This window comes from Rhinopithecus roxellana, chromosome 3 (assembly GCF_007565055.1).
Source record: "Rhinopithecus roxellana isolate Shanxi Qingling chromosome 3, ASM756505v1, whole genome shotgun sequence".
NCBI lineage: Eukaryota > Metazoa > Chordata > Mammalia > Primates > Cercopithecidae > Rhinopithecus > Rhinopithecus roxellana.
The window spans coordinates 156,839,719-156,864,262 of NC_044551.1; the positions used below are offsets into that span (position 1 = coordinate 156,839,719).

Genomic DNA, 24,544 nt, shown 5'->3' on the forward strand with positions numbered 1-24,544 from the left:
TCGCCCCGCCCCGCGCGCGTTGCCAGGGTGATCAGGTGACTCCCGGTTCGCTGCACTGGGGGCGGCCGTGACGTCAGGCGCCGGGCTGCTCCTCACTCGCTCTGAGACAGGTGCGGCGAGTCTACTGCGGGCTGGTCCGGGCTCTTCAGGTCCAGACCCGACCGTTATCCAGTCGGTTCGTGGAGAGGAGAGGTGAGGTGTGGCGAACCTGGCCGGACCCAGCTGGGACCAGGGCGGGGATCAGGCGCGGACAGGGCGCGTCCCGGGCTGTGCGCGTACCCGGGCTCCCCGGAGAGCGCCCTGAGAACTGGCGGGCACCCAGGCGGGCCGGTTTCAGGCAGGGGTTCGCGCAGCCCCTGGGGAGGGGCAGGGAGGCAGGGAAACGGCTGCCGCCAGCTGGATCCCTCCTGGCGCCCCGCGGCTACTCTGAGTCTCCTGGTCGCCGCGCCGCGCGTCCCGGCGGTGGACTCGCAGGGGCTCCGCGTCGCTGCGGTTCTAGTCTCACGAGGAGTCGGCGGGCTCGGAGCGGGGCTTGCCACACCCCGTCCCGGGGGACGTCCGCGGGAGGCTTCTGGATTTCCTTGCCTTGAGCTGCGATTTCTGAAGCGCCGCTCTGCGTGTTCCGAGCTGGGCCAGCCGGGGGCAGGGGGCCGGTCGCGAGTCCCGCGGGTGGGAGCGGAGCGGAAGTAACTAGTGACTGGAAGTAACTAGGGGACGCGAAGCCGGCCCTCGGAGGCCGGGATGTTCAGAGAGTCGTTGCGGGGGAAAGGAATCCCGGCTGCTGTTGAGAGCCGTGGATTGGGATCTGAGCGGACCTGTTGGAGGAAGTGAAATCTGAGCCGGGTCCTGACGGGTGGGAACTAATCTCCCGGTAGCAGTGGAGGTTGCCGGGGGGAGAGAAGGAGGGGAGGACCCCTGGGGAAGGAGCCCATGAGGAAAAACGATTTGGGGACTAACTGGACCGTCTGCTGGGCTGTTTTGGGGGAAAAAAATCTTTGGAGAATTAGGTTAGGGAGGGTAGGAAAGCACCCTTGAGTGCCCAGCTGAGAGGCACTGTGTGCTGTGGGGAGCCATTGAAACGTTGGCTAGATTGGGGTAGGGGGAACACTGAGGAAGTTGGTGTGACATTCCGGCAGAAAGGTGACAACACTCTTCTCTGATGGGATGCCTCGAACCCTGCTTATGAAATACTTGTAACCGACAAAGGTAGGGGCTCAGGCAGCCAGGTGCCTTCTCCAGCCGTTGTTGGCAGATCTTGAAAAATTTAACAAAAAATAATTGTACATATTTATAGATTTATACAATAGGATACATGTAAACTTTGTGGAGTAATCATGTTAGCAGACTTTTTTTTTTTTTAATTCCTTCTTATGAAAGGACCCACCCAAGGGCAGCTCATTTTCGAGTATCTCATTTGACTGGATTTAATGACTGATTGAGAGCTATGCCCCCCTCAGTATGCAGGGAGGTTATAGCGTCCACAGCACTTTGCCCTTCAGAGGTTTCAGAGTGTCTTACAAACACCTCTTATACCTACGGTGAAATCCAAACCCCAAATGACTGGTAAGAGATTTAATAGGGGGAAGTTATTAAAGGAGAACCAGCACTGAAAACATTCATATGGGGCACTGGGTGAGCTGAAAGGAATCCCATACTATTTATTAATTGTAGATCAAAGATCTCTAGTCCTGGCCGGCCGCGGTGGCTCACGCCTGTAATCCCAGTACCTTGGGAGGCCAAAGCAGGCGGATCACGAGGTCAGGAGATTGAGACCATCCTAACACAGTGAAACCCCGTCTCTACTAAAAATACAAAAAATAAGCCGGGCGTGGTGGCGGGCGCCTGTAGTCCCAGCTACACGGGAGGCGAGGCAGGAGAATGGCGTGAACCAGGGAGGCAGAGCTTGCAGTGAGCCGAGACTGTGCCACTGCACTCCAGCCCGGGCGACAGAGCGAGACTCTGTCTCAAAAAAAAAAAAAAAAAAAAAAAAATTCTGTAGTCCTTTCCTACCAGCTTTGAGTTTCTCAGTGTAAGGCTGCGTGTTAATTAGCTATTTTGTCTTAATTTCATGAGCAACAGGAAAAATATATTTTGGTTATATGAAAAAGAATGCTTTGGTAATTTATGATTTTTCCCAGCCCTGAAATTTATTGGTGCTATGACCAAAAAAATACACAGCTGTCTATTTTATTTATTTGTTTATTTTTGAGACAGAGTCTTGCTCTGTCGCCCAGGCTGGAGTGCAGTGTTGAGATCTCGGCTCACTGCAACCTTTGGCTCGTGGGTTCAAGAACTGTATATTTTATATTGAAACTTACCAACGTCTGTTTTCTAGGAGGTAGTGAAATTTATTTGTATTTCTTTGACTCCAGAAAACAGAACTGGACCTCCAGGGATCCTGTACAGTAAAAGGCAGGTTTGAAAATTGTGAAGGAAGATGGCCGCAGCTGGTTTGTGCGTAAATATAGAAACCAGTGCAGCACTCAAAGGAGGGCAAATCCAGGGTGAGACCTGGGGAAACGAGACTTCCAATCAGATCAGTGAAGTCATTCTCTGTAAAAGAAGCCCCGAAGTGTGTAAAAGGCCAGGGTAGTTTTCTCTCCCTGTGTTCCTGCTGAGTGGTAGAGATTATGATAGTGATTTTTAAGGGGCTTTGCAGGAGGCTGTTAATATTAAGAATCGCTGGAAATCAGATGTCTTGACCACATTAAAAAATTTATAAAAGTAACTATTTTCCAGATCTCTTTGATAATATTTGAGGTGACCAACTAATTGTGGTTCCTTTGGAAAGAAACAGTCCACCCCCTCCTTTCCCAAACAAAATAACTATGTGCTGTCAGGGCAGTTAAGTAGGCCAAAAGTTTTTGGAAATTTTCCGCTTTCATTCACCCCTGCCACCCCCACAAGTTTTCCCATTGGTAGAGAACTTAAGACTTTACTGTCAGGAAAAAAATGTTAGTGTGTTTCCCTAAATACAAGCTATAATAAACAACAGGGCTGGGCTTTAACAGAAACGCTCTTTCTTAAGGGGAACTGGGCTGAGGTGAAAGGCAGGGCTAGGGTATGGGATGGAGCATTTTGAGCTCACCTTTAGTCAACTAAGGCCTTGATCAGGGCACTCCTTTCTTGGCACAGAAACTTTCTTTGACCTTGAATGCGGGTCAGTACCTCCTCACAGAGGTACCGAGGAGAATTAATGAGAGGCTTATATGAAATTTGAGCTCTTCCAAGGCAGAATGTTTTACTTCTTGGATGAATGGTATATTTTGAGATGTGATAAAAGTTTTTTGAAAGAGTTTGAAGTTCTAAATTTTTGGGAAAGCCTTATTCAAGGCCTTCCTTTTTTTTTTTTTTTTTTTTTTTTTTTTCCAGAAACAGGGCTTGCTGTGTTTCCCAGGTTGGTCTGTAACTCCTGGGTTCAAGTGATCCTCCCACCTCAACCCTGTGAGTAGCTGGGACTACAGGCGACCATGCCGGGCTATCTAAGGCCTTTTTGCTTGTTTGGTTTTTTAAATTTTTTTGAGACAGAGTCTGGCTCTGTTGCCTGGGCTGGAGTGCAGTGGTGTGATCTCAGCTCACTGCAACCTCTGCCTCCTGGGCTCAAGTCATCCTCCTGCCTCAGTCTCCTGAGTAGCTGGGACTACAGGCCTGCACCACCACACCTAGCGAATTTTTTGTGTTTTTTTTGTAGAGTTGGAGCTTTGCCATGTTGCCCAGGCTTACCTCAAACTCCTGGGCTCAAGCGATCTGCCTGCCTCAGCCTCCCAAAGCGCTAGGATTATAGGCATGAGCCACCATGCCTGACCTTTTTGCTTGTTTTGTTTTTTTGTTTTTTTTGTTTTGTTTTGTTTTTCCTGGGGCTTTATGGGCTTGGTTACTAATCAGTCTGTAATCAAGATCTGAGGCCCAGTGCGGTAATCCTAGCACTTTGGGAGGCTGAGGCAAGAGGATCGCTTGAGCCCAGGAGTTCAAGACCAGCCTGAACAACACAAGGAGACCCCCATTGCTACAAAAAATTTTTTAAAAATTAGCTGGGCATGTGGTATGTGCCTGTAATCCTAGCTACTCAGGAGGCTGAGGCAGGAGGATTGCTGGAGCCCAGGAGTTTGAGGCTGCAATGAACTGTGGTCACGGCACCACACTCTAGCCTGGAAGACAGAATGAGACCTTGTCGCTTAAAAAAAAAAAAAAAAAGGCCGGGCGCGGTGGCTCAAACCTGTAATCCCAGCACTTTGGGAGGCCGAGACGGGCGGATCACGAGGTCAGGAGATCGAGACCATCCTGGCTAACACGGTGAAACCCCGTCTCTACTAAAAAAATACAAAAATCTAGCCGGACGAGGTGGCGGGCGCCTGTAGTTCCAGCTACTGTGGAGGCTGAGGCAGGAGAATGGTGTAAACCCGGGAGGCGGAGCTTGCAGTGAGCTGAGATCCGGCCCCTGCACTCCAGCCCGGGCGACAGAGCGAGACTCTGTCTCAAAAAAAAAAAAATGGCTGGGCACAGTGGCCCACACCTGTAATCTCAGCACTTTGAGAGGCCGAGGTGGGTGGATTGCTTGAGGCCGGGAGTTCAAGACCAGCCTGGCCAACATGGTGAAACCCTGTTTCTACTAAAATTACAAAAACTAGCTGGGCGTCGTAGCATACGCCTGTAATCCCAGCTAAGTCGGGAGGCTGAGGCACAAGAATTGCTTGAACCCAGGAGGCAGAGGTTGCAATGAGCCAAGATCGTGCCACTGCACTCCAGCCTGGGAGACAGAGGGAGGCTCTGTCTCAAAAATAAAAATAAAAATCTGGAAGCCTGAGGCTAACTAAATTCCTGTTTGTATTTCATATATAAATAGTAAAGCTCAGATTGTTCACTCTCTTTTTTTTTCTTTCTTTTCTTTTTTTTTTTCTTTTTTTTTTTTTTTTTGAGGTGGAGTCTCGCTCTGTCGCCCAGGCTGGAGTGCAGTGGCCTGATCTCAGCTCACTGCAAGTTCCGCCTCCCGGGTTCACGCCATTCTCCTGCCTCAGCCTCCAAGTAGCTGGGACTATAGGCGCCCGCCACCTCGCCCGGCTAGTTTTTTTGTATTTTTTAGTAGAGACGGGGTTTCACCGTGTTAGCCAGGATGGTCTCGATCTGCTGACCTCGTGATCCACCCGTCTCGGCCTCCCAAAGTGCTGGGATTACAGGCTTGAGCCACCGCACCCGGCCTTCTTTTTCTTTTTTTTTTTTCTTTTGAGACAGAGTCTTGCTCTGTCTCCCAGGCCGGAGTGCAATGGCATGATCTCAGCTCACTGCAACCTCTGCCTCACAGGTTCAAACGATTCTCCTGCCTCAGCCTCCCGAGTAGCTGGGACTACAGGCATGCACTACCACACCCGGCTAATTTTTTGTATTTTTAGTAGAGACGGGGTTTCACCATGTTGGCCAGGCTGGTCTTGAACTCTTGACCTCAGGTGATCCGTCCACCTCAGCCTCCCGAAGTGCTGGGATTACAGAAGTGAGTCACCGCGCTCAGCCTCACTCTCTTTTTTCTTTTATTCTCTGTTAAACTGGTCTTGTTTTTTTTTTTTTTTTTTTGGAGTGCCTGGAGTAAACCAGTAACATAGAAGGCTGTGGGACTGGCAGCCTTTGACCCAGCATCCTTTTTAACAGCAAGAGTATTATCAGAAAGTGTCACAGCCCTCAAAGGAGTTAGTTATTAAGCCGGTCAGAGATGAAAGGGAGTAATATTGCTCACTAAATTGGATGAGGAGTGAAATAGTCATCTTTTAAAATTTCCCTCACCTGTGTCAGGCCACCGGTCCTGTCACTCAATGTAGTAGGATTCAAGTGCTTCCTGATGTGCCCAGGGACACTACGTACTGAACTACAACATCCATCTTTTAGACTTCTGACATTTGTTGGCCAGGTCAAGCTCTCTCTCATGAGGGAAATTCTGACAGAAAAGGCTTTCTGTTTTCTACAGGCTTAGCTGAGTGCCATGTTTCAGGCTTCCAAGCTCCTCACGCTTGGCCAAGGCTACTAAATGGCTTGGCTATAAAATGGGAGTCAGCAATTAAACAGCAGCAGTATAAAGCAAGGGAATTGAACACGAGCTGACCCTCCCACTTTACAACCAAAAAGGTTCACACCACTTTGGGCACTACACAAAGGAATCTTCAAAGGGAAGTGAGCTTGGAATGATTCCTTTGTAGCTTTTAGGAGATGTATGTGGAATATTATTATTGATTTAGGCCTCAAAGCCAGATCTTGGAAACTGGGTAGGTCCTCACATCTAAAGCAAAGGAGACAAATGGTTTGAATCCATTCTCTGTGGGCAGCAAGCTTGTGGTGTGACTTTGCCAAAAACAACAGATGATTTATTTTTTCTGAACTCTTTTCATTAAATAGTTTAAGGGAGAATATTGATGGTCATGGTGGGAGGAGAGTTTGATCTACCTGATTTACTCACTGAAGAGTAAATGCCTTATTCAGAGGTGCCTGTCACTAGTTTCCTGATTATTTGTGCTAAAGAATCATTAGCCAGTCTCAAGAGCATTGGCTCAGAAAACATAACTGAAAACTATCTAGGCATGCTGCTTATTCAGATAAAAGTAGGGATGGGAAACAGTTGAACTACAAAGACATTTGGGGAGAGGAAGACCTGGGAAATGGTGCTAGACTTCTGCCACGTTAAACGTTTAATGCTGCATGCAGTACTTTACCAGTCAGCTTTCAGTTTCAGAATCTTGGGCAGAATCAGTTGGGGAGAAAGTGTGTGAAGAGAGGGACATTTGTAAGAATGTGCCTATTCCGTGAGCCCTTATTGTTAAGTCGAATACTTAGTGCTTTCCTGCTGCCACTAACTTCCTGGACACTCCAGATTTTGCCCTTCCGCCTCTTCCCCACTAACAACCTTCCCTCCCCAGCACCACCCTCTCTAAAGCCCGTCTAATCTTTGATTGCAGTTTCTGCACCCTTCTGGCTCTGCTAACTTTGTTGAATTTTTGGTGACCTTTAATGTCTGGTGGTGGCTATGTGAGAAACTAATGAGGAATAATTGTATTTATTTACTGATTATTATTTTGATTTAGAGACAGTCTGCCAGCCTAGAGTGCATGGCATGATCATAGCTCAGTGCAGGCTCAAACTCCTGGGCTCAAAACGATCTTCCCACCTCAGTCTCCTGAGTAGCTAGGACTACAGGCACGTGCCACTGGGCCTGGTTAATTTTTTATTTTTATTTTATAGAGATGGGAGTCTCACTATGTTGCCCAGGCTGGTCTTGAACTCCTGAGCTCAAGCAATACTGCTGCATGAGCTGCTGCACCTGCAAGAGCCACGGGGGCCACTGCCACTGCAACATAGCAGGACCCCCGTCTGTATTTTTTGTTATGCTGACTAGGTCTTGCTATGTTGACTAGGCTGTTCTCAAAGTCCTAGCCTGAAGGGATCCTCCTGCCTCAGCTTCCCAAAGTGTGTGACACCACCTTCGGCCAGGTAGTTGTATTTAAAGGGAGGGTCTTGAAAGTGGAAACCCTAGTGTTTTTCACACTTCACTTGTGTTCCTCTACATGATTTTTTCGTATCTTTATGTCATCTGTACTGTTGTTTAACATTTTTCTTAAAGTTGACCCATTTTTTAAAACCTTAAAATTTGTTTAAAAGGGAAACAGGCCGGGCGCGGTGGCTCAAGCCTGTAATCCCAGCACTTTGGGAGGCCGAGACGGGCGGATCACGAGGTCAGGAGATCGAGACCATCCTGGCTAACACGGTGAACCCCGTCTCTACTAAAAATACAAAAACTAGCTGGGCGAGGTGGCGGGCACCTGTAGTCCCAGCTACTCGGGAGGCTGAGGCAGGAGAATGGCGTAAACCTGGGAGGCGGAGCTTTCAGTGAGCTGAGATCCGGCCACTGCACTCCAGTCCGGGCGACAGAGCGAGACTCGGCCTCAAACAAAAAAAAAAAGGGAAACAATATCATTGTCTTAAACTGATAACTACTATATCACCTGTCACAAATAGAAGGTATAAACTATTGAAGTTGTTTGTCCATGTTCTCCAAGTTGCACATATCCCACTTGGGGCAATATGGCCTTTACCCAAAGATATGACTCACTAATAGTGAGTTTTTCAGGCAGCAGTAGATGGGTGGTAGGATGGTGTGGAATAGGCAGGCCCTCAGAGAGGGCCCCTTCAATCCTGTCTTTCTTCTAAAACTTGTGTAGCTCTATGATACTAGGAAGGCCACAGAATGAAGAATCTAGGAGGTAACAAGAGGTAATGTAAATGCAATATGAAACCACTGTTTTGATCTGAAGTTTGCCAAAAAGAGGTCTGAGTGGTGGTGAGGCTGGATACGATGTTAAATTCTAGGCCCTCTGCCAGAGGTGTGGCTTCATTGATGCTGTGTTACATTGTTCTTTCTGTGCCAGTGTGCTCTTAGAAAACTCAGATGCTCCTGGGAAACTCAAATGTTTCTTGGGGGGCAGGAGGGATGCTATTTTTTTTTAAAACTAATCAATAACCCAAACTATTTTGAGTTCCTTTCACATATAGAGAACTGTTTGTGGATGTTGCTAATGATAGAAACTGAAGCTATCATCTAGAATTTTTTTTTTCTCCTGTCTTCATTGTCTGTAAAGCCTATTCCTTTAAGAATCCTATGAAAACAGAAGAAAGGGGGAGGGTGAGCTGCCCTGGGTTGTATGGTCTCTTAGGATGCAGCACATGATAGGTACAAGTGATACTTCCTGGTTTGATGTGAAATTCACTGTTGTCCATTAAGAGCCACCCTGCAGTGCTGACTGAGCTGCTGCTCCCTCAGAGGGTCAGGAGAGCGTGCTTTCATGATGGAGCAAAGCCGGGCTGGCTTGGTATTTCATCAGGAACCAGGAGCGCTTAGTTAAATTGCCAGCACATTAAGCTGTAGGGGCCTCTTTCTAAACCATCAAGATTCCAACTTTCCCACAAAGCCTAATCTAATGCTCTGGGAGGAGGCGGGCAGAGCCTGTCTTTCAGGGGCCGGGCTGGCGGGGGACCTGGCCTGGGAAGTGGCCTTGTCAGGCTTGTTGGGAGGGATGGACCTGTCCCTTTCTAGTGTGTCCTCTCAACTTGGCAGGGGGCAGAGTTTTTCCCTTTTCTCTCTCTCCATGCCCTAACCTCTCCTTTCAATTCCCCAAGTCACTTTCTGTGTTAACAGCTTTCTTTCCTTTTCCTTTCCCTTCTGTTCAATGCTGCCCTCTCTTTTGAGCCTCTCTCTTGCTGGGCCCCATTTTCTCTCCATTCTCACTTTGAGGGTTGACTATTTGAAATTCCAATTATAATGCTGTCCTATATGTCACAGTGACTAGATGTAATTCAGAGATCCCTACCCTATTTTTCTGAGGAGAAGCCAACCTTCATTTCTCCACTGGCTTTCAGATAGCAGTGTTGGTGGGGTACTGACCAGAGTCCCTGAACTGAGTGGTTGGGTGAGGCTAGATGTGCTCCTCTCCCATATGGAGGTCCAAGAAATGTGGGGAAGGTATTATAATCAGGGTTTGCTGACAATGCCAGGATCCATTAGACAAGGGACTGAGGCTCACCTGTGGGGACCCTTCCATAAGCTGAATGCAGAGGGGAGTACTGCATCTAGGCAGTCCTCTGGCTTTTGCGGAGGACCATACATGATGACTTTACCTAAAGATGATTAGCAAGGGTTTTAACTTTCATTGTTAAATATAACATATGTATAAAAAAGTATGTATAATATAAATGTACAGTTTAATCAATAATTGTATTCATTAGTGTAACTGTGTGATCTATTCAGGTTTAGAAACAGAAGTTTATTTTTAAATCCAAATGGGGTAATAGAATGCACTGTGTTGCAATTTGCTTTTTTCCCACCATGTTGGTACTTTTTCATATCAGCACAGGTAGTTCTAACTTATTCTTCTGAAGGGTCATATAGCGGCAGTTCCATGGATTGGAAATACCATGGTTTATTTAACCATTCCCATATTGATGAACATTATATTTAATATATATGCATGTGTATAAAGTTGGGTTTTTTTTGTTTTTTTTTTTTTGCATACTGGCTGGCACTAGTATATATCTGTAAGATAAATTCCTAAAGGTAGAATTGCTCGTTCAAAGGATAGGGTGTTTTTATTTATTTATTTGGGGTTTTACTTAAAAATATGTCTTTATTAAAAAGTTTATAAGAAAAAAGGATAGACACGCTATAAAAAGAAAGGCTGTTCCCTCTAAACATTAGGGAGGAATGGGACACCAATACCTGGTGGCTAAGGGTAGGTCATTTTAGTTGTTGATATTTTCAGGTAGTAATGTATTTTTTCCCAGGGCTGTTTATAAATGTTATATCTTACAGAGCACCAAGCCCTGAATCCAACCAGAGGTTCTTTACAGAAAGCTTTATGAAAAAAAGTTTTAGCAGATGATATGTTATCCTCTGTTGAAGGGAACTTCTCTGGATTCCCTCAGAAAGTCTCTAAGTCTGGAAGAATGCTAAAATGTACCTACCAAGTTTAATATTGGAGGGAGACAAGATTGACTATAGTCATATTTTCTAATAATTCTGAACTATGGATAATTAATGTAGGTATGGTATGACTTTTCAGAATTTGCTGTTCCTAATCTATCAGGACAAGTTGAGAATACTTACATCTTTGTGTTATCTTAATGTTGGGGATAGTGGCTTAAAGCAATTATCTGAATGGCGTTAGCAAACCATGTTACTTAATAGTTTGTAGATTTTTAGCTTCATATGAACTCAGTTATAAAAGCAGTGTGTGGTTTTTATATCAGATATTTTTTGTGAGAGAGGAAAATAAGATAGTCTCTGAACCTCTTCATCACACTAGGCCAGGACCTTCAGAGATAGATGATCCATTGTTAGTTTTTGCCTTCCATGTGCACTTTGATGCCCTTGTTCAGCAAAAGGTCCCGTATCTGAGCTGTGTGTCATTTTGGACTCCATAGAGGGGCTATTCTGAAACCACAGCCAAAATGTTGATATAAAAGATACGTTCTAATACTTATTCATTCATTGACTATATGAGAATAGCTCAGGGCCTGGTAAAACTCTGTGACAAACAAGAGATAGTAAATGAGGTAGGGGATGGCCAATAATATTTGGGAGATTGAGGCCAGAGTCAGTATTTGGACAATAATGGAGTAATACTGCAGGTTGTCTTCCTCCAGTCTGTCCCTAAAAGAAGAGCAGTTTAGGAAATGACAATACCTAGCAAATGTGTCTAAAATGCTGAGCAAGTCGTAAAAAGAAATATCTTGTCTATGTTATGCTAACTATCAGCGGTCTCCTGGTGTTGCACTGTTACTGGGAGCACTGCTACCATCTTTAAAAATATAAATCCCTGCTATTGCTATCCCCCTGGGGCTCCTGTGTTGAAGTGTCCATATCAGCAGCAAGTTCTTCCTAGGAGAAGGCCTACAGTTCTGGAATGCCTATTCTTGTGGCTTTGGTCCTGGGTTTAAGATTTGAGACCATCATTTCTTACCTCTGCTCACTGTACATTCACAAGTATGTGTGGTATGACTCTCCCAATTGGGGAGTCATTTGGGCTTCTACTTGTACTTCAGTTTTAGTAAATTGTATAGCACTTTGAGGTAAATGCCTTCTGGACCTCCCAAAGTAAGTTTTGTCTATTCTGTCAAACTACCTTCACCATATCCTTAGAATTTGGAAAACTTCCAGCATATTCCATCTGATGCAATAGCAGACAAATTGAAATGATAATTTTGTTTGTATTAATAGTAGTACTGAAGGGGAGGAGCAAGCCAGCTATAGTTCTTTACCTCTTATCCCCAGCTGTAGACCTGATATGTAGTAGGTACTTAATAAACATCATGAAATAAGTGAATTATTAAGTTTGTCAATAGTAGTGAACAAACAAACATAAAGTTACATGAATCCTTTTAAAAGAAATAAAGAATAACGATAGAAAAGGAAGATGCAGCAATCCTAGAAGTCTGCTGTTAGCAAGGCTGTTTATGAGCTGACCCATTGGCCTCATCCTATGAAGTGTGCTTCAGGCATAAAAACCTAGTCAGTTCCTCAAATGTGCTCTGCTTTTTCTCTGAAACATCGTACAGATTGTTGCCTCTGCAGAGTATGAAATTTGGAGTAATACAAATTTCTGTTTATGCTTAGTCATGTGATCATCACTTCTCCTAGAATCTTTCTGTGACTTCCCTGAGTAATTAGTTGTCTCCACTTTGAGCTTACAGTACACTCTGCTTCCTCTATCTTAGCTTGGTTTTGTAATTGCTGGTGTTATTGTGTCTCTGTCATACCCTGAATAGGAACTGTCTCTTGCTTACCATTATCTCAACAGCCTCTGGAACCCAGTAATACTGGGTAATAGTTGATGCTCCCATAAGTATTTATGGATGAACAAATGGCTGTGTGAATGGAATAAACTAACACGTCAACGCCAAAATTTGATGAAAACTCTAAACCAGAGATGATACAGCAGCATAAAACTCAGTAATTCTAGGCCAGGCATGGTGGCTCATACCTGTAATCCCAGCACTTTGGGAGGCTGAGGCAGGCGGATCACCTGAGGTCAGGAGTTCAAGACCAGCCTGGCCAACATGGTGAAACCCCATCTCTACTAAAAATACAAAAATTAGCCAGGCATGGTGGTGCACACCTGTAATCCCAGCTGCTCTGGAGGCTGAAGAAGGAGAATCGCTTGAACCCAGAAGGCGGAGGTTGTAGTGAGCCGAGATCGCACCACTGCACTCCAGCCTAGGTGACAAAGTGAAACTCTGTCTCAAAAAATAAAAAAACAAACAGCTCAGTAATTCTAAAACTATTTTTTGTTTGTTTGTTTGTTTTACCTGAACAAACCGCACCGAAAATTATAGATGTGAGAGTCAAGCCGTATTGAGGGACTTAGAATGTAAAGTGATTTATTTACAAAGGTCTTGTTAAAAAAACAGCTAATGGGGAGTTTAGAAAAAAAAAAAAAAAAAGACACTGAGGTCTCTGGGGTAAGATCTGCTCTCATAGTTTTTGTTTGTTTGTTTTGTTTTGTTTTGTTTTTGAGATAAGGTCTTGCACGGTCTCCCAGGCTTGAGTGTCGTGGTATGATCACGGCTCACCTCAGCCTCAATGTCCCAGGCTCAAGTGATTCTCCCACCTCAGCCTCCCCCAAGTAGCTGGGACTACAGATGTACACCACCACACCCAGGTAATTTTCCTATTTTTTGTAGAGACAGGGTCTCACTATGTTGCCCACGCTGGTCTCAAACTCCTAGGCTCAAGCAATCCACCTGCCTTGATCTCCCAAAGTGTCGGGATTACCGGTGTGAACCATGGTGCCTGGCCCTGCTCTCATGTTTTTAAACTTTAATTTTATGAGTTACCAAGAAAGATAAATTGAAGGACATAAGGATAAGCATGGCTTTAGGCTTTGATAATAAGAAGGGTTCCAAGATAGAGAAGTCTGTATGTAACCAAAATAATTTGTTATTTTTACCCCAAGTCTGGTACCCAACCAACTGACTTTTTGGTTTGAAGCAGAAAGAAAACATTTGAAGACCTTAGAGAACCAAAGTGTCTTGTGGAAAAAAATAAAGTAAAATTGCAACTACAAAAATCACCTTAAAAAGCAGTGAAGAGCAGATTTTGAGTAGATTGTTAACAAGAAGAAGGTAAGTAATGAGAAGGCAAATTGGTATATCAGAAGTGAATAGGAGGTTTAAAGCAGCATTTAAAAAAAATTTGTTAATTTTAACTTTTTTTTTTTTAGAGACAGGTTCTTGTTCTGTTGCTGAGACTAGAGTGTAATGTCATGATCATAGCTCACTGCAGCTCAGACTCCTGGGCTGAAGTGATCCTCCCACCTCAGCCTCACAAGCAGCTAGGACCGTGTATACCACCACAGCTTGCTAATTTTTTTGCCGGGGGAGAGGGTTTCACTATGTTACCCTACCCAGGCTAGTCTTGAACTCTTGGTCTCAAGTGATTCCCCTGCCTCATCCTCCCAAGTCACTGGCATTATAACCATGAGCCACTGAGCCCAGCTAAAGTGGCATTCTAGCTATTAAAAAATGGCAGGCAGAATGGATATATATCTGAAAGCACTAAGAAAACTTAATCTTTTTTCTGACTGTATAGGTTCTCTTGAAATTTTCAGAAATACAGATGAGTATAAGTAACAAAAATTGCCCACAGTTCCAGCACCCAAGGAAAACCACAATAAATATTTTTTTCTAGCAAAATATCTGTCTGCTGTTACTGTACAACTTACAATAAAGTTTGAAAATCTTAATGTACAACTCAATACGTTCATATGTATTCATGTAAACATGACTCAGTTCCAGATACAGAACGTTTCCATCATTCCTGAAGGTTCCCTTGTATCTTCTCCTCAGTATTCATAGATTTATTTTGGTATCTTTCTTTTCGGTATCCACAGATTTGTTTTGGCTCTTCTTGTACCTCATATAAATGGAACAGAATGATATGGTTTGGATATTTGTCCTCTCCAGATCTCATGTTGGGATGTGATCCCCAATTTTGGAGGTGGGTTGGTGGGAGGTGTTTGGGTCATGGGGGTGTATCCTTCATGAATGGCTTGGTGTCCTCTTTATGCTAATGAGTGAGTTCTCACTCTATTAGTCAAGTGAGATCTGGTTGTTTAAAAGAGTCTGGGACCTCCCTCCACCCTCATCATGTGATGTGCCTGCTTCACCCTTTGTCTTCCACCATGACTGTAAGCTACCTGAGAGCCTCACCAGATACAGATGCGAGCACTATGCTTCTTGTACAGTCAGCAGAACCATGAGCCAAAATAAACCTCTTTTATTTATAAATTACCCAGCCTCAGATAGTCCTTTATAGCAACACAAAACAGACTAAGTAGAGTATTATTGAAGTCTGTCGAGTCTGTCTTCTTTTGCTCACCCATTGTGTCTGGGATTCATCCATGTTGTTTCATGTAATAATAGTTCTTTTATTTATTGTTTTGGGGTCACTTTCTACTGCATAAATATATAATAATTTATCTGTTCTGCTGTTGATGAACATTTGGATAGCTTTCTGTTTGGGACTATTATAAATAAAACTGCTTTGAACATTCTTGTGTAAGTCTTTTGGTGGACTTACACATTTGTTTCACTTCTATATATATATATCTAAGAATAGAGCTTCTGGGTCACAACATAAATACTGCAAAAGTCATGAATATTTGGTATATTTTCTTCCAAAAGCTTGATTGGTTTAGCTTTTGTATAAGTCTATGATATGCTGTGATTTTTTTTCTGTGATATATTGTGGATTTTTTTATGTATGAGCATGGAGATCAAGGGTCATTTCTCCCAACACAAGGATATCCAATTAATCCAGCACTATTTATTGGAAAGACTACCTTTTCTTTTCTGAATTACAGTGGTGCCTGTCTGTTAAATTAGAAGACTGTACTGTATGGATGTGTTTTAGGACTCCTTATTCTGCTCTATTGATCTGTTTTTCATATTTATTTTAAAGAAAGTTGAGACATGCTGAATATATAGCTTTTAAATTTTTCTTACACAGTATTACATCATACTTCAAAAGCATAAATTTAAAACAACTGCAAAAAAAAAAAAAAAAAAACCCTTGGTTTTTTCTTGGACATTTTCTTTCCTTGGACATTTAGGTTGTTTTTTTCCTACCTCTGTTTTGTTTTGATCTATTTTTTATGTTGGAGGCCTTCCTCCAATGTCTGATAATCTTTGTCCATTCATTTATGTATGAGGCAGTAAATAGTCCATTAGAAGTTCAGTGTGCATAGGCTTTACTGTGGAGTAATTGGCGAGTCATTTCTTTGGTGTCCCCCCAGTTATTAGTATCTGTCATTTTTTTTTCCATTGGGACTGTTAAGTTTTCCAGAGGAAAATTTTCCACTTTACTGTCTGCAAAGTTAGTGCCAGTCTGTCTAGCAGATATATGTCTTGTAATTTAAAAAATAACAACATTGAAAAATATTGGTTTTTTTTCTCCATCTCTACTTTGATGAGGTCTTATCTCCATTGACCACTTTCCCAAAGAATAGTTTCTGCCCTTCTTATTGTGTGGTTGAATGACTGCTAATCCCGTGACTCTGAGTATGTCTTGAATGAGATCGTGGGATAGCAGTGTTCAGTGCAGTCTATTAATGGATCTTGACTGCAGCACTCTTTGAGCTGTCCCTTTTAGAGCTCTGATTTGTCTTTAATGCTACAGTTTACACTGTTTGCATTTGATCTGTAGTGAAACACTTCACTAGAGTAGGGTTTATATTTTACCTGACCAAATTTATAAGGGAAAGCAGTCATGTTACAAAGTTCAGTATCATACCTTAAATTTAAAGCTCTTTTGTGTTTTGCTTATGTAAAGTGGTTTGTACTATACTGTGTCAGTGTTAGGTAATCTTTTTTGCTTTGCTTTGCTTCTTTACCAGCTTGGGAACAATAGATTCCCACTGGATGAAGTCCTGTTTTTCAAATGCCAGCTCTAGGATCTCTCATCCAGCACAGATGCTCTTTCTGTGACTTTTGCTGTTCTCTCACTGGGATTTTTTTCTTGTTTAGAGGAAACTGAAAATAGATCCAGATTTTTATTCTTCCAAGATGACTGTCTATATTGGGAACAAAGGGAAAAAGTGTATGTGTGGAAGGAGGTCATGGTAGCTGGAGCACCTTTGTGGTTTATCCTTTGTATAAATGCCTCTGTGAATAACTCATGGGATTTTTCCCTTCTAGACCTTACTTTTTTTTTTCCTCAGGCAGATGGAGAAAGATACATACCAAAAATGAGAGAGAAACATGATGAGGGGGTAAGTGGGGAGGACACATACAGTTGGAAGAGAGCTTTGAGGTTCTCAGGGAGAGAACTGCACAGGATAATGCAAACAGATGGATCAAGATAAGTCATGAAACATTGAGGTCTGAAGTTGTAGTAGTTCTATACGCTGTTCTTTTTTCTCCTCACTGCCCATTGTTTTTAGATGAACAATGTCTTCAAAGAAATATAGGTCCAGACTTTGCTAGAGTGAGAATGAGCTACATGATCTTGTTGAACTCATTACGTTAAACTGCAGTTTTAATGAAGTTAGGTTACACACACTGAATTTCAGGACAGAAGTAGTTATGATAACTGTATTGTACTTGTGTGATTTAAAAATAAATAATGGAATGGCCATATGGTGATTGATGAGACTGATTTCTGTGTTAACCAGGGCTCACTAGGCTTTCTACAGCCTTCCTGGTAGGAGAGAGGAAAAAAATGCATTTGCTTTTATCCAAATTTATATGATAATTGTAGTGTTAATCACCATGAGCCTTTGCATTAGGGTTCCTAGGTCAGGGTGTGTTGCCAGTTGCAGACCAGAGAGCAGAAAAGGAAAAGAACTCTACTTTTTTTCTGAGTCCCTTTCAGGCCCTGGAAAAATAAGGTGGTGTCAAAAATGGGAGACAATACAGATATGGTTGAAATAGAGACCCTCAAGCCATTTGATCCCATAACATAGAGTTTCAATTTATAATCACACTCCTTCAAATGACACTCTCTCCATCAGCACCTCTTTGTACTAGGTTTAAGCCCCTACTCCTACCCAGCAGTCTGTTTACCACGTTTTCTAAAAATCATTGTCCTTACGTTTGTTTCAACCAGTTGCCCAAGGGTAGGGTTTGAGGCATATTGAGCTCTATACCTCACTACTTAGTCCAGTGTCAAGAAAGCACTTAATAAATGTATATTTGTGAATGTTACCCAGAAGGGTTCATTACCTTACCTTACCATCGGTTTCCAGGACTGGAAGTTCTGTAGAGGTAGTTTAGGTTAGGCCAGGCTTTAGTCTTTGATTTATGAGTTGTTATAAAGTCATCCGGAATGCCATTTCTTTCCTTTTTTCTGCTCTGCCTTTCTGAGTGGCCCACTTAATCTTAAAGCTGGCTCCTTCTCAGGGCTGCAGATTTGCTGTCAGTAATTTTGTAGGCCTTATCTTTCCTAGACTTTGTGTATACATTTGTACAGGGGAAGGGAAGGTTCGGTGGGAGTGTGTTAAAAGAGTCCGAGCTTTTTACTGATTGAACCACTTCAGAACCAGTCCCAGTGGCCAGGGAGTGCCATTTGCATCTGGGTTAAGTCCTGAATTCCTTGAATCAATCATGATGAAAAAGTGGAGAGAGTGACCCCGATTGGCTTAGATAGACTGGGTTCACCCTGGAGCTGGATGGGATGAGCTTTCCCTGAAGCACATGAACTACAGGAAGTATGGGCAGAGATCTACCTGGAAACCTCACTACTGTTAGGAGGGGAGAATATGGATGTTGTGTGGGCAACCAGCAAAGTCCACTGCTACTGTAATCCAGATTTTCTAGGGAACCTAGACTATTTATGACTATTCTGTCCTTTATATAATAAAGTCACTTAGGAATTTATTGATTGCCTGTTATGGAAAATAATTAATAGTGAAATTATTACATTTTGAATCTGAGACTCTTCCCTACTATTTGGTTGGGGATAGAAGACACCCAAATAGGTAAAAAGTTAACTATTGATGTAAGATATGGGTAACAGTACAAGGCAGCAGTATGACAGATGATATCATGTTGTTTAAGTGAGTCATTCATAGAGTTTATACTTTGCATTCCCCAGTAATTGTTTGTTTGTTTGTTTTTGAGACAGAGTCTCGCTTTGTTGCCCAGGCTGGAGTGCAGTGGCGCGATCTCAGCTCATTGCAACCTCTACCTCCCGAGTTCAAGCGATTCTCCTGCCTCAGCCTCCTGAGTAGCTAGGACTACAGGCACGTGCCACCATGCCCGGCTAATTTTTTGTATTTTTAGTAGAGATGGGGTTTCACCATGTTAGCCAGGATGGTCTCAATCTCAACATGATCCACCCACCTCAGCCTCTCAAAGTGCTGGGATTACAGGCGTGAGCCACCACGCCTGGCCATTTGTTTGTTTTTAATCTGAAAGTCACCATGCCAGGCACTGTGGAGCTTAAAGAGATAACAGAAACAAGATGCTGGCCCTGAGAACTTCTAGCCCAATCAAGAGAATGATTAACAGGCTTGGGGGCTGGGAAGCATGGTTTCCCTCACAGAAGCAAACCACGGAGGACAGGGTCCTGTAAACACAAATAAGTGTTCGTGGTGAGCCCCCCAGAGTCTCAGGGGCCTGGATGGGCAGAGGAGACGCTTGGCATTCTCTATAGACAGCGCTGTCCAACTGTTCAGAGCAGCAGGTCTGGGGAGAACAACCAGATCACCCCAATCCCCAGAGCAGTGGTGATGGTTACAAACTTTGGTTGGTCATTGCTGCTGGTGCTGCTTGTTAGAAGTCCCCACTGTGGCCCAACCCTGTTGATTGGAGGGCTTCTAGTAGTGGATCAGCATCCACTGATGTGACTTACAGTTAGTGCTGTTAGAATACTTTCTTAAAGCTCTCCAATCACATTTATGGACATTTCAGAGGATTTAAAAAACAAAATATCTTGTTATTCATTTAACACATTTATTTAGGGACTGCCATGTACCAGGTACTGTGCAGTGCTCTAGGGACATGGTGGTGATCTAAAACTTACTTGATGTCTACTGTCACAGCCTACAGTCTAGTGGAGGAAATAGACAAAAAGCAAATAAATATATAAAATAATTGCCAATTATAGTGATGGTGAGAAGGAAACAAAATGAGCAGAGCTAGAGATTTGCACAAGGCTTGATATAGCTTGAAGGTATTTGGTAAATGATCTTATGGGTTAGAATTTTATTCCTGATGATTTCTACAGTTAAATGCAAATAATTTTCATTCTTTTTGTCTCTTAGGTGCACTTTACAGGTCCCCGATGAACCAAGGGAACCCTCCACCATATCCGGGCCCTGGTCCAACGGCCCCATACCCACCTTATCCGCCACAACCAATGGGTCCAGGACCTATGGGGGGACCCTACCCACCTCCTCAAGGGTACCCCTACCAAGGATACCCACAGTACGGCTGGCAGGGTGGACCTCAGGAGCCTCCTAAAACCACAGGTGTGTGTCTCTGAATATGTGGGTGTATAGTCCTGTGTCACCAAAGGAAATGTTTGCATGTTTTCTTTGGCAGAGAAGAAACTCTTTCCAGCCTTTGCAACTTGTGCTTGATGTCCCCAAAGCTTGATGATGGCTTAGGGTGGATTCTCACTCCTGAAAAGAGGCCCAAGTCAGCTCTGCCTACTACATTTACACTTCTTGTCCCCTCTGGGGCTGATGACTTCCTGGCCAACGTGTGTTCTGAGGGCCACCCTTTAGAGCACTTGGGGGTAGGGAGGGAATTAGCAGTTGGGTCTTTGCTCTGCAGCAAGCTTTGTATTTTAGGTTTAGTAATTAGCCTTTTGAGTTTTATTTTATCTGTCAGCTTGTTGACCCTCAAGTCATCCTCTTGCCCCTGCTACTAGGTTTTTTTTTTTTTCTTACTAAATGTTTTCATAATTCTATTTAACCTTCCAGTTGAGTTTTCAGGAGGCTCTTGAGTCCTTCTTGTGTGCTATAAAACAGTGTTACTCAAAGTTCAGTCTGTAGACAAATGCCAGTCAATGAACAGTGAATAGTTATGGACTGTATCATATGTACAGAAAGTGAGAGTAAACATTCAGAAACTTTTAGAGCAATTTGGTGTTGCTATGACATCCAAGCATGTAATCTTGCATTTTACAGAAAGTATCAGTCTATGAAGGATTAAAAATAAAACATCTTGAGGAGCACTGTGCTAGATGTCTTGGTCACTATTTTATAGCCCTTTGGTTGTCAGAATAGCTGCTCTCTTAATAGCCCTCTTAGCTTTTTTTGTTTTTTGTTTTTTGTTTTTGAGATGGAGTCTTGCTCTGTTGCCCAGGCTAGAGTGCAGTGGTGCGATCTTGGCTCACTGCAAGCTCCACCTCCCGAGTTCACACCATTCTCCTGCCTCAGCCTCCCGAGTAACTGGGACTACAGGCACCTGCCACCACGCCCGGCTAATTTTTTGTATTTTTGGTAGAGACGGGGTTTCTCTGTGTTAGCCAGGATGGTCTCAATCTCCTGACATCATGATCCGCCTGCTTCGGCCTCCCAAAGAGTTGGGATTACAGGCGTGAGCCACTGTGCCCAGCCCCTTTCAGCTTTTTAAGATAACTGATTTTTTTGTTTTGTTTTGTTTTATTTTTGAGACAGAGTCTTGCTCTGTCACCAGGCTGGAGTGCAGTGGCGCGATCTCCGCTCACTGCAACCTCCGCCTCCTGGGTTCAAGCGATTCTCCTCTCTCAGCCTCCCGAGTAGCTGGGACTACAGGCATTCACCACCACGCCCAGCTAATTTTTGTATTTTTAGTAGAGATGGGGTTTCACTATGTTGTCTAGGATGGTCTCCATCTCTTGACCTCATTATCCACCCCTCTTGGCCTCCCAAAGTGCTGGGATTACAGACATGAGCCACCGCGCCTGACCAAGATAGCTAATTCTTAAAAAGTGCTTATTATGGCCAGGAACGGTGGCTCATGCCTGTAATCCCAGTATTTTGGGAGGCTAAGGCGGGCAGATCACCTGAGGTCAGTTCAAGACCAGCCTGGCCAGCATGGTGAAACCTCGTCTCTACTAAAAATACAAAAACCAGCCAGGCATGGTGGTCTGTAGTCCCAGCTACTCAGGAGGCTGAGGCAGGAGAATGGCTTGAACCTGGGAGGCAGAGGTTGCTGTGAGCCAAGGTTACACCATCCACTCTAGCCTGGTGATAGAGTGAGACTCCATCGCAAAAAAAAAAACGTGCTTATTGTATGTCACATGGTCTCCTAAGTGCTTTATATACATTAACATTTAATCCTTGCAACAACCCTATGAAGTTATTCCCATTTTATAGTGATGTAATAGAGGTACAAAGTTAGAGTAATGACTTGCCCAAGGTCACCTAGCTAGAAGGGGCACTTTCCAGATTAGAATACTGATAGCTTGGCCTCAAAATCTGTACTTACAATTTATTGTTGTACTGTTATTCCTCTCCTGCCTTTTCTGAGCTGACTCACATTCATCTGAATTTAGTGCCTTATGCCTCCTCTGAGAGATTTTCCTGCCATTTAGTTCTTTACTAATCAAAAGTAATAACAGAATTGCTGGTTAGTTTTATTCTAGGACTTGATGATTCTCTAGAATAAGAATTTTACATTCATGGAAAAGATTATGCTTTTATAGTGGCAAAGCTTATACTCTGTTAAGATTGAATAGAATATTTGAATACCTTTAAATAATTTAATTTATCTGGAAGGAAACTTTTGCAATCCAAAATTGTGTTCTGTTGTAACAGTTTTTATAATGCATGCTCGGAAGAGGGCAGGAAGTGTAACCAGTGTAATCAGAGTAGTTGGTATTCAGGCCTGTGACATCAGAGAAACATTTTCTGAAAATAAACCTCAGCTTCTGGGTTTTCTGCTTCAAAATAAGGTAACCCTGTGATGAATAAAAGAAAGCATAAAAGACGACATAGGGTATGATTCCATTTATGTGAAATTCAAAAACAGACAAAAAGTATGTATGATGCCAGAGATCAAAATAATGGTTACTCCTGGCTGTGGAGTTGGGAAACTAGGGTGGGACTGGTTATTCATTGGGATGGGAACAAAGGAACTTTCTGGGGTGTTAGGAATATTCTGTATCTTAATCTTGATGTAAACATTCTTCAAGATAGATAGTTATGACTTGTGTACTTTGCTATACATTATATGTCAGCAGAGAAAGATAGCCCAGCATTTGAGTTATCTGGTAGACTCAGCCCAGTGCCTGCCTGGTGTTAGTTCTTTCACCTATAGCCCTCATGGTCTTCCTGTCCATTTCTAGGCCAATATTGTTTATACTGACTCTCTAACTAGCATTTGATGAGTTTAGAACTTTATTGAGTTTGTTTAGAATAAGTGCTTCCTAGGTTCAGTGGACTTTGTCCACTGTTCATGCGGAAAATACAGATTTGGTTATCTTTCTTACCTTTCATATAATTTAAGTATTGATGTCAGCTTTTTTGATGAAAAATAATTTCTTAATTCTTTTTAGGGTTAAAAGCCTCTTTAGTTCAGTGTTACCAATCATGATTGATTTCACAAATGCAGTTGAAAGCTGTTTAATATCCTTCACTACGGATATACCCAGGAATTTATTTCTCTGTCGTTAGCTTGTGAATTGTTAACTGCCCAGATCCTTTCTGCACCAAAACATAGCAGCTAGTGCTAAATGGTCAAATTTTGTCACCTGGGGTCCATGTTCTGTGAATGGGACTCTTGGAAGGATATAGCCTCACTGAGGGATGAACCCTTTAGGGACCCATTTCATTCCTTGCTCTGGTATTGCTTGTGGGATTCCCAGTCAGAATTATGTGTTCTCATGCTGTGTATATGAGCTCTATATGGAAATTTAAGCTTTTTCTTTCCAGTTGAATGATTTTAGATTTATCTACTACTGTAGATACTTTCTCTCTCCACTCAAGTTCAAGTGTGTAGCATATTATGTTAATAGATACATAGGTAGAAATGGTTTATTTTTCAAAGGAAGGAGGATCTCCTTTATCCTTAATTGGTGTCTGGTAATTAGTTAGGGCTTAATAAAGGTATGATGAATGGATGAGCAGGGTCGGGTAAATGGCTAACCTAAGCCAATATTGTTTATACTGACTCTCTAACTAGCATTTGATGAGTTTAGAACTTTATTGAGTTTGTTTAGAATAAGTGCTTCCTAGGTTCAGTGGACTTTGTCCACTGTTCATGCGGAAAATACAGATTTGGTTATCTTTCTTACCTTTCATATAATTTAAGTATTGATGTCAGCTTTTTTGATGAAAAATAATTTCTTAATTCTTTTTAGGGTTAAAAGCCTCTTTAGTTCAGTGTTACCAATCATGATTGATTTCACAAATGCCTTGGTCATCTGTTTATGATTCAGAATTCATGTGTCAGAGTTTGTAGCAAGAAAACCCACCTTTTGTTTTTTTAAGAAGCCAACCTTTTGGAAGTCATGTGATTGAAAGCAGCAAGTGCTTGTGGGAATAAGGCCTCCCAGAAGAGCATACCTGCAGATTATGTCAAGGATCTCCTAGGTGGTTTTTAAGAATAACAACTAATATTTGTTGAGCACCATGCTGGTGTTAGCTTTATGTAATCTTCACAACAACCCCAGAGTATCAGTCCCATGTTATAGAAGTGGAATCTGAGACTCAGAAAGGTTGTGTTTCAGTTATCTGTTGCATAACATATCACCCCCAACTCACTGGCTTAAAACAACAATGATTTATTATTTCTCATGATTCTCTGAGTTGGCTGGGAGGCTCTTCTTGCTTCGTGTGATCTTTCGTGGGGTCACTCATGTTACTTAATTCAGCTGTCAGCCTGGCTGGGTATAAGCTATCCAAGATGACCTCACTCACATGATTAGGGTCTTGGTTTGCCTCCACGAGGCCTCTCTCTGCACATAGTCTGTCATCATTGGGTGGTCTAGCTTAAGCTGCTTTACATGACAGCTAGCTTCCAACAGAGTGAAAGTGGAAGCTGCCAGGATTTTGGGCTAGGCCCAGAACTCGTATAGTATCACTTA

At 43.0% G+C, this 24,544-nt stretch overlaps 1 protein-coding gene across 4 annotated transcripts in view; it reads left to right on the forward strand.

Moving 5' to 3' along the window:
- Positions 1–24,544, forward strand: part of CYSTM1 (cysteine rich transmembrane module containing 1) — a 67,404-nt gene continuing 42,860 nt past the window's right edge. The window contains exons 1-2 of one of the 4 annotated variants that reach the window (XM_010388127.2): positions 1–192; positions 19,791–19,997. In XM_010388127.2, coding sequence (XP_010386429.1) covers positions 19,811–19,997 — 187 coding nt within the window. In that variant the 5' untranslated portion in view covers positions 1–192; positions 19,791–19,810. Of the gene's footprint in view, positions 193–13,630; positions 13,651–18,706; positions 18,768–19,790; positions 19,998–24,544 lie in introns of those variants that run through there. The other 3 variants (XM_010388128.2, XM_010388131.2, XM_030927164.1) reach the window with 3 other exon arrangements.